General features: G+C 43.9%; 1 protein-coding gene across 1 annotated transcript in view; it reads right to left on the minus strand.

Annotated features, from left to right (window-relative positions):
- Positions 1-1811: 1811 nt before the first annotated feature.
- LOC107082387 (glypican-4-like) overlaps positions 1812-8642 on the minus strand; it is a 53741-nt gene continuing 46910 nt past the window's right edge. Inside the window, exons 3-9 of the mRNA XM_015371053.1 lie at positions 7622-8019; positions 7165-7330; positions 5501-5631; positions 5268-5414; positions 5068-5192; positions 4814-4986; positions 1812-4190 (exon numbers count right to left, since the gene is read on the minus strand). Coding sequence (XP_015226539.1) covers positions 3982-4190; positions 4814-4986; positions 5068-5192; positions 5268-5414; positions 5501-5631; positions 7165-7330; positions 7622-8019 — 1349 coding nt within the window. The 3' untranslated portion in view covers positions 1812-3981. The remainder of the gene's footprint in view (positions 4191-4813; positions 4987-5067; positions 5193-5267; positions 5415-5500; positions 5632-7164; positions 7331-7621; positions 8020-8642) is intronic.

Consider the following 8642-nt stretch of genomic DNA (forward strand, 5'->3'; position numbering starts at 1 on the left):
CTTCAAACTTTAAGCATATTCTCTGATCTGAGTAAGATTACAATTTTCATCAGAATCTGTTCTCATGTCTTATGGTTATTTAATACATATAAGTTATGAAATGTTATGTAAAGAGTTTGTCTTCTTTTCAGGAAAAAGAACTGGAGAGATAGAGCAACAGGGTGCATACATAGAGCCTATCTTTAACGGAACAAACCTAGTTAGGAGTCATGGAGTTACTGTTAAAGCCAAATAAACCCTCGCTCCTCTAGATGAAATCCTGCATCAGAAAACCAAAGCTATGTCTGTTCAGGTGAGGTTCAGATCTGTTCAGTTGGTTAACAACAACGTTCAGTTTAGTTGGCTGTGGTGTTTAAGGAGAACTTACACTAATCATTCAGTGGCGGATCCAACAGGTGAATTTTTGAGGGCAGCCTGCACAGAGCATCTGCATGCACCAAATGCTTATGCCTAAAAATAAACTTAAATATCCAGGAATTAAAAACATAATTGGGCCAAATCTTGTGCAGTGTTGCTCTATATAAACATTTTCAGTAAAAATGAAAATTGGTCAAAAGACAATTAGGAGAAATTTATTGATACAATTGCTTGGTCTTTGGCACTCAAACCTCGGCAGGAAACATTGCGCTTCATTTTGATAGATATGCAAGAACAGGAGGAAAGAAAACTGAAACTGGTCTGGAGTGGAGATAGATGAGGTTGGTCAGTCTGCAGACTGCTGGTTAGTGAGACGGTATGCTGAGCTTTATGGGGAGATCCAATGGACTGCGTGAGCTGATTCTAGAGCTTTACTCAGGGACCTGGAAGATGGAAGTCCAGTTTGGATAACACAGGCTGAGAGAACCTGTCTATGATGAGCAAGCATGTAGCGACAGTGGAGAGGAAAAACTCCCCGTTAGGAAGAAACCTCTGGCAGAACCAGGCTCAACACGGCGGTCTTCTACCGGACTGGTTGAGATGAGACATAGAACGTAATAAGAGTCTGGGAGGAATGACACTCTGATGAAGCTTTAGGTACGATGGTGGAGGAGGGGATGGAGGTGGGTTGAAACGGGGACACCTGAATGAAGTCACACGGCGCATCCACTGCCTGCGCACAGGAGCAGACAAGCGGATCAGAGGCCTTTTAAGACGAACTTTGGATGACGATTGGCTTTCATGGAGGTGTGGTTCAAAGCTGATTGTCTGTGTCGCAGGTGGATGAAGGAAAGCAATGAGTTTCTTCAGTTTATCTTCTGCCTAGGCTCCATATTTTAGTCTCTCTATTCCAGTTAGCGATTAATCAATTACTAAAGTAGTTGACAAACATTTCAATAATCAATTACTCAGAATTAATCTGATTGTTTCAGCCCTATATGTGTATTTTAAATAAAACTGCTCATATCAGTATCTATTGCATGTATGACCTTTGGCAGGCTTCTGACTTCATGCTTGGGACACAGAAAACGGAACATTGGATAATCCCAGACTAGGCTAGGCTCCATTTTTTAATCGGAATATGAAATGATTTGATGGTTCATTTTTTTTGTTGTGGTGTATTTCAATTATACGTTAGATAAATCTGACATTTTATTACAATAAAGGTGAGAACCATCTCACAACCCATACTTTGGAAACCCCTGCTTTAAACTTTGACACCCCCCACATTTAAAATCCCCCAAATAAAACAAATGACTCTAGTTCTAAGTTTAAAAAATGTGATTAGTGAATTCAGGTCAGGCAGAACTCAGACATAAAAGAAAAAAGACAACACTTTAAATATTGGCAGTCTTTATTTCCACAAGACTAAGAAATGTTTAATATACATTTTCTCTTACAATTTAACATCTATCATCTTGTTTTCTTCCATAACATTTCTTTTTACTCTGGTGTACGGTTAAGGCCTCTTTTAGAGACATCTAAAAACGGCTGCTCTCTATTTACACATCATTCATTCTCTTCAGTCGGTCACCCTCTCCTCAGAGAGCGAGTCCTTCCTCTTCCTGCAGGTTAAAGGCAGATGGAAGGATTTCTACACCCGTCCAGGTCGACTTTTCTCTTTTTTTAGGTTACAGGACTGACATTTTCTCTGTGGATCAAATTAACACCCAGCTGCTGGACAATCTCCTGCCAGCTGGGAATAAAGAAAGAAAAAAAAGAAAAAAATCTGCCTGCAAACAAAGACATTCACCATTGTCACCTGAAACATTTCCTCAGAAAGTTTCTCTGACCGCTCCTCTCTTCCAACGTGGCAAACGCGTGCACAAACTCTGAAATGTTCTCAGGACACAAAGCAAGGGAAATCAAATCACACAAGTAAAGCCGAATGAAGCGCAGTTTACATGTGGTGCATAGAGGTTTCATTAAATCCTTCAAAGACAGATTGTTTAGTAGGAAAATGCCAGAGGCAAAGGCAAAGAATCTAATGCAACATTTTCAGGCCAAGAGGGAAAAAAACATGTTTGTGTTTTTTTAAGTAACAATTTTGGGCTTAACTATGATAGTTTAAAATCCAAACATTAAAAGCATGTCTTTAACCTACATTTTGGGGCTGATTTTGATTCGTTTGCCAACACATCGTTCTTTTCCCGTCCCGTTAAAACACAAACATAAGTTACTGTACAAGAGGCTATATCTTTAGAGCTGAAGCGTCCGGGCCGTGCAGCTCGCAGACCCGATTATCAGACTAGAAGATCCAGATCTTGTTTTGTGCAGATAGACCGTGGATTACAAACATTTCAATCCTTTTTCGAAACCAAGAAATGAAAAAAATGGACCAAAGACGAGACAAAATAAAAAAAATAAAAGCCTGAAAACGTTGTCGATCTGTCGGGGTAACCATTTTAAAGTAAGTAGATGAAATGAGTCCATTTCTACTGACGGGGGCTGAGTTTAGAAGTAAAGGCATGTAACAGGTAGGGGGGTGGGTGGTGGGGGGTTAATCTGTGCATGCTCTCCCCCTCTGTCACATAAAATTGATTTAGTACCAAATATAATCTTCGTTTCTGTATAAGTACACGTCCTCCGCCTCAGACCCTGTATTCAACTTTTCTCATGTTCTTCATCAAAACGCTCTCCTGTCGTTCCCGTTCGCCCGACTCTACCTGAAATTCTCAGAAAAACCATGACGCCAACCTCTCTGTTCAGAGAGTCGGAGCGTCTGATGGGCTGAGCTCACCAGGGGCCGCCGTGACTCGTCGCCTACGTCTTCTTCCTGGGTTTCGACAGGGGGAACCTGAACCACGTACCCAACTCTTTAGCTCATTTTCCACGTCGTTGGTGTGCATCAACGATGACCGTATGTGTGAGGTATGAGTTTACTGCTTAACTGTGCATTGTGTGGAAGTAAACAGTGAGGGGAGGGGGGGTAGGGCTGTTATGAAGCTGATAGCTGACGCACTATATGCATGTTTAGGGCTCGTAGGGGGCCCTTTAAGGAAATCACCTGTGTCGAAACATCTTGCTGTATTTCTGAGTTGTGCTCTTCTGCATTAAAATACCTTGAATGTAACAATAAAAAAAGGCTGAAATAGTTTGGCTAATCTTAGAGATAAATTCACAGTTTGAATGTAATGAATGATGGAGAACAAGAACATCCTCAGAAATACGACGATGACCCAATGCAGGCACTTCCTGTCCAACCGAGCGTCGGCTGCTGTCGGTGTTTAAAAGCTTCGGTGTGGCGGCGAGCGCCAGGGAAAGTGGGAACCTGCTGGAGAGGACGCTTCCATGTTTGTAACGCTGCGAGCAGAACCTGAAGGGATCCCCAGCAAACCCCCCCTCCCCCTCCGACATACACTGATGTCCTTACAAACATACAAATAGTTAATAGTGAAATTATTGTAATATCAAGAAGAGTCTTCCCACCCCTCCCTTCCCTTCCCTCCCCCCACAGCGGACAGTCTGAGGCCCTGAAGGCAGTCTCTTTAAAAGTCTCTCTGACAGGGTTCCCCTTCATTCTTTTAATCCTGCTCGATCTCTTCCTCTCCGCCGCCGCTAGTTTTATCTCCAGGGGGCGGCGAGCAGGGCCAGGGCCGGCCCAAAGAGCGCCAGCGCCACGCTGACCCGTGCGGAAGCTCCTGCTGATGATGTGCCAACCTCCTTGGTCTTCGGCTTGACGGGCGTCAGCGGGGTGGAGAAGTAGATGTCGTCAGTAGTGCAGGACGGGGAGTCGCAGCCGCTGCCGCTCTCTGCGTCCCCGCTACCGTCATCTGTATAAAAAAAAAAAAAAAAAGATAAAGGAGAGGAAAAGGTCAAATCTAGAGGGTTCTTGTGCATTTATGACTGTTTGAAAGGATACAGATAGAACGTACGGTGTGATTGGCTCAAAGTTTTCTATCTCAGGAAAATTGAATAGCAATCCCTCACTCTGAGCATGCATGCAGCAACAGTGGAGAGGAAAACTCCCTTTTAACAGGAAGAAAACCTCAAGCAGAACCAATGCAAGTGGCCTTCTGCTGAAGAGACATAAGCTGATTTACAGAACAAATATGGAAGCACTGATCTATAAATACTTTCTATGTTAGAAAAGGGGACAGTAAACTAGCTCCATAGGTGGCTGTAGAGATGAGCTCTGAACCAGTCAAAGGGATGAAAGACAGAACATCCAGTTAGTCACAGAAACAGCTGAGCCTGTAGCTACGTCTAGGAGAGAAACAGGACTAAACACTGAAAAACAGGCCCATCTTTATCATCTATATCTAAGCTATGCATGTGAAGAATCTAAACATATAATTCTCTTTTCTCTTGTCCAGGTAGTGCAGGAAGGCTGACCAGAGACCAGAGGTGATTCCCAGTAAGGACAAAGGTCTGGAAGCTGGTTGAGGATCCTCACCAATGTCAACAGAGATGTCATTTCCAAAGTGTGCTGCTCTCAGCCTGCTGGTCATTTCCTTTAAAACTGCAATCTGACGGCGAATCACTATGTCCGGTTTAGTAATGTCCACCTGAACGTCGGGGTTGTACACCTGATTGGCCAGCCCGTTGCCAATCACATCAGACTGGTACCTGTGTGGAACGAAGGAGCGTTTGTCAGACTGACAGTTTCTATTCAAAAATGATGATGAGGATGAAGTGATTTCTTCCTACCTGCTTTTGGCGGTACCGTTCCAACACTCGTCGCCAGGCGCAGTCCGTTCCACTCCACACACCGTATCTGGCAACGTAGACCAGAACCTCTTTGCGTGTTTCAGCTTCTTCTTCACCTCCGCTGTCTATTGTGTGAGAACAGAGAACATTTAGACAACGGGACACACAGACCTGCAGCATTCTGTCATCCAGTTCCTCACCAGCCGGTCTAAACTGGTCCCAGCCGCAGTCGTCGGTCTCGCTTCGGGACTGTAAGGCCGGAAGCGGCCAGTAAAGCTGTTTTCCCTCGTCGAACGTTTGCTACGGATGGCCGAGTTTGGTTTGGGCATCCCACATCCTTGGAAAACCTGATTTAGAACATTAGAAGGAGAAATCAGTGGGACGCCGGTTTATCAGCTTCGATCCTAAGAAGAAGAACCGGAGCGGTACGCACCTTCTGAGAAACCTGCAAACTGTTCTCCTGCATGTTCATGATGGCCTCTGATATCTTGACGTCGATGGGGTCCATTACAGACTCAAAGTTGAAGGGGCCTTCGAGCCGCTCGACTAGAGCGAGCATGGCATCTGAAAGCACAACACAGGAGCCCAAAATTAACCACGCCCCCACGGCATCATTCCACCATCACCATGACTCAGCATTCCACCTGTTCATCATGTTCCACACTCTTTCCAATAATCCACAGAACATCCTTTCAAATTAGCTGTTTGATTGTGATAAATGTGCCAAGAATCTATGGGGTGAGGTGTCCGTCAATGAACGCAGGTGTTTCAATTAGTGATTGTAGGTCGTTAACTATAAATAAATGGAAGATTTGTATTTTTTCTTTGTTAATCCGTACATAAATGAGACATCAGATGTTTCCTCTGTGAGAATACAAGCTTAGTGGAGACAACTTCAATCATAAATCTTTGAGCACAAATAACATATTTTCAAGAAATAACCAATTTTATGAATATGAATCACAGATTTATGAGGGAAAACTGCACATTTTCAAGTATGAATTACAAGTTTAACCAGTAAGAATCAAACGTTTTGAAAAGCTTATCACAAAATTTCGAGCACTGATAAATTTACGAGAATGAATCACTTCTCATCAATTTATGAGTACAAATCACAAATTTAAGAGTTACAATCAAACGTTTTCGAGTGCTTATCACAATTTTAAAGTGCAACTCAAGTTAAGTATGAATCAGATTTTCTAGTAGGCCTACTACTAATTAGAAATTTTTAAGAACTGATTAAAAGTATTAAATTTTCGTTTCATTTTTGATTGCTTATAACTAATTTTCTGAAATTTCTGCATTTCAATCAAAACTCTTTAGAACCACTGACACATTTTTGAGTACTCATTAAAATGTTAAAGTATAAATCACACCAATTGAGTTAAGTGCTTGATAGTCCTAAATCCAGGATAATTAATAATTGTGCTTTTATTCCTTGCAGAAGTGTATCTTGTATTAACCTCTTAACCTGTATTCTCACAGATGAACCACCTGATGTCATATATAATTAATTAATAACAGAGAATAAATATTACATTAATTCATGTTTATTAATTAACATCAACCTATTCAGAAACCTAGACCTATGATTTAATTACCCCATATAAATTCTTCAACATGCCAAACCATAGGTGCTATTTCTAAAATCCACCACTAGATGGAAGCAGCACATCATTAGAAAAGCTGCAGCTCTGATGAGGAGCAGAGAGAGACCAGAGGAGGATCGGCCGGCCTAACAATGGAGGACATGTGCACCACCCTGAATGTAATGGAGCAGATCGGCATATGTTGACACAAAACAATAACAGCTTTTATTCGCCTGCTGCTGACATGCACCCCCCACCTTAACATTAAAGTCAGTAACCAGCGACATGTTTGTACATGACGCTTCACAATGAGGACCTTCTGCTTGCTTCGCCGGCATCCAACAAATAAAAAGTTCCCTTTTAGATAAAACCGAGCAGGATTACAAAAAAAACAAGACACTTTAAAACCCTGGGAGAAAAATGGGACATTTTTTTTTTCTGTAAATTCAGCTTGATAATTCTGTATTCAGCTCCAGGGAGAAGGGTGTTCATGTTCAAGTCTTCTTACCGAGGAAGTTGTTCCATTCGCTGTCCAGGTCGGCCTGGTTAGCCAAACACCCCCGCATCACGTTCAGGCAGTAATTCTGGCAGGGCTTCAGGGCCACCTGGCCGGAGCAGTAGGGGCAGTACAACATCTTCATGGCTGCTCGGACACAGCTGGGGGAGGCGCTGACCTGGAGGCGGTGGGGAGGCAGTTAGAAGGGCTTTTTCACTGAAGCGCAGCAAAGCAAACTCCTCCAGCAGAGCTGGACACATAGTTGGACCATAAAAAGGCTTCATTTTATAAGCTAACTCCACCAAGAAGAATAATCTAATCATCAATGAATCACATGGAAAAACATGTCAAACCAGAGCGGTCCAAGAGGTTTATGTTAAGACCGGCTGTGAAGTGGAGCCACAGCTGGGTTAGCGCTGAAGATGTCAGAGAATCTGGAGGGAGGCAGTCTTTTTTAGTCAGGACTTACCGTGGACACCTTATTCACCACGTCCGGAATGAGGGCAAGCCCTCGCACAAAGGTGCGGGCGGCTACGAAGGCCCGTGTCAGCTGGATCCGGAGTTTGCGCGGAACGTCGCCGAAGGGCTGCAGCTGCTCCGTGTGCCGGCTCACGCACTCCATGTAGGCGTCGCTGAACTCGTACTGAACGTTGACCAGCCGGAACATCCTCTCCAGGAGATCGGCCCAGAAGTCCGAAAGCATGGAGTCCATGTTGACGGCCGAGCTGCCGGACAGGTAGTACTGGGTCAGAGACGCGAAGAAGTCCTTGAACAGCTGGGCGTTGTCTATGTACATCACGCCGTAGGTTCGCACGAACATGCTGTGCAGCGAGGACTCGGAGTTTTTCAGGAGCTCTCGGAAAAACTCTGCGGGAGGAGAAGGGGAGAAAAAACGCAAACATCGGTGACTTCAAGAAGAGGTTGTTTATGATGCTGATTGGATCAGTGGAGCAGCACAGGCGAAAAATAATCACGAGAAAATAAAAGAGTTTAAACAGGTAATTATGAACAGAAACATGGTTTCTAGATGAGTCGCATTGCTTCCGACTCCCTGCCTGTGAAAACAGAGACCATTTCATCAGCATAAAAGGGTTTCATATATGGGTGTAAACACACAAACAGAAATCTGAAAAGTGTGGATTCAACATTCAGAAAGCAGACTCCCCCCTCAGCAGCCCTGCAGCTCCTGGTTGATGGGGACAGTGGTGGAACTGGACGTCTCCCAGTCTGACCACCATCACTGCTTTCTAAAGTTGTCACATTCCATTCCTTTTGCTTTCTGCCAGCCTCTCATGGACTGTCCTTCAGAAGCCTTTTCAATAGGATTACTGAATAACCCCCCCATCCAGTCCCCCCCTCCCTGCTACTTTCACTTCATCAGCTCCTTCAGAAGGCTCTCTTCACTAGAGACAGCAAACAATGACCTACTTCATCCTGCGGAATGTCCCTGACCCCCCCTCCCCACCATAATCCCAGCCTCCTCTCCCATG

Source organism: Cyprinodon variegatus, unplaced genomic scaffold (genome assembly GCF_000732505.1).
Source record: "Cyprinodon variegatus isolate N-32 unplaced genomic scaffold, C_variegatus-1.0 Scaffold52, whole genome shotgun sequence".
NCBI lineage: Eukaryota > Metazoa > Chordata > Actinopteri > Cyprinodontiformes > Cyprinodontidae > Cyprinodon > Cyprinodon variegatus.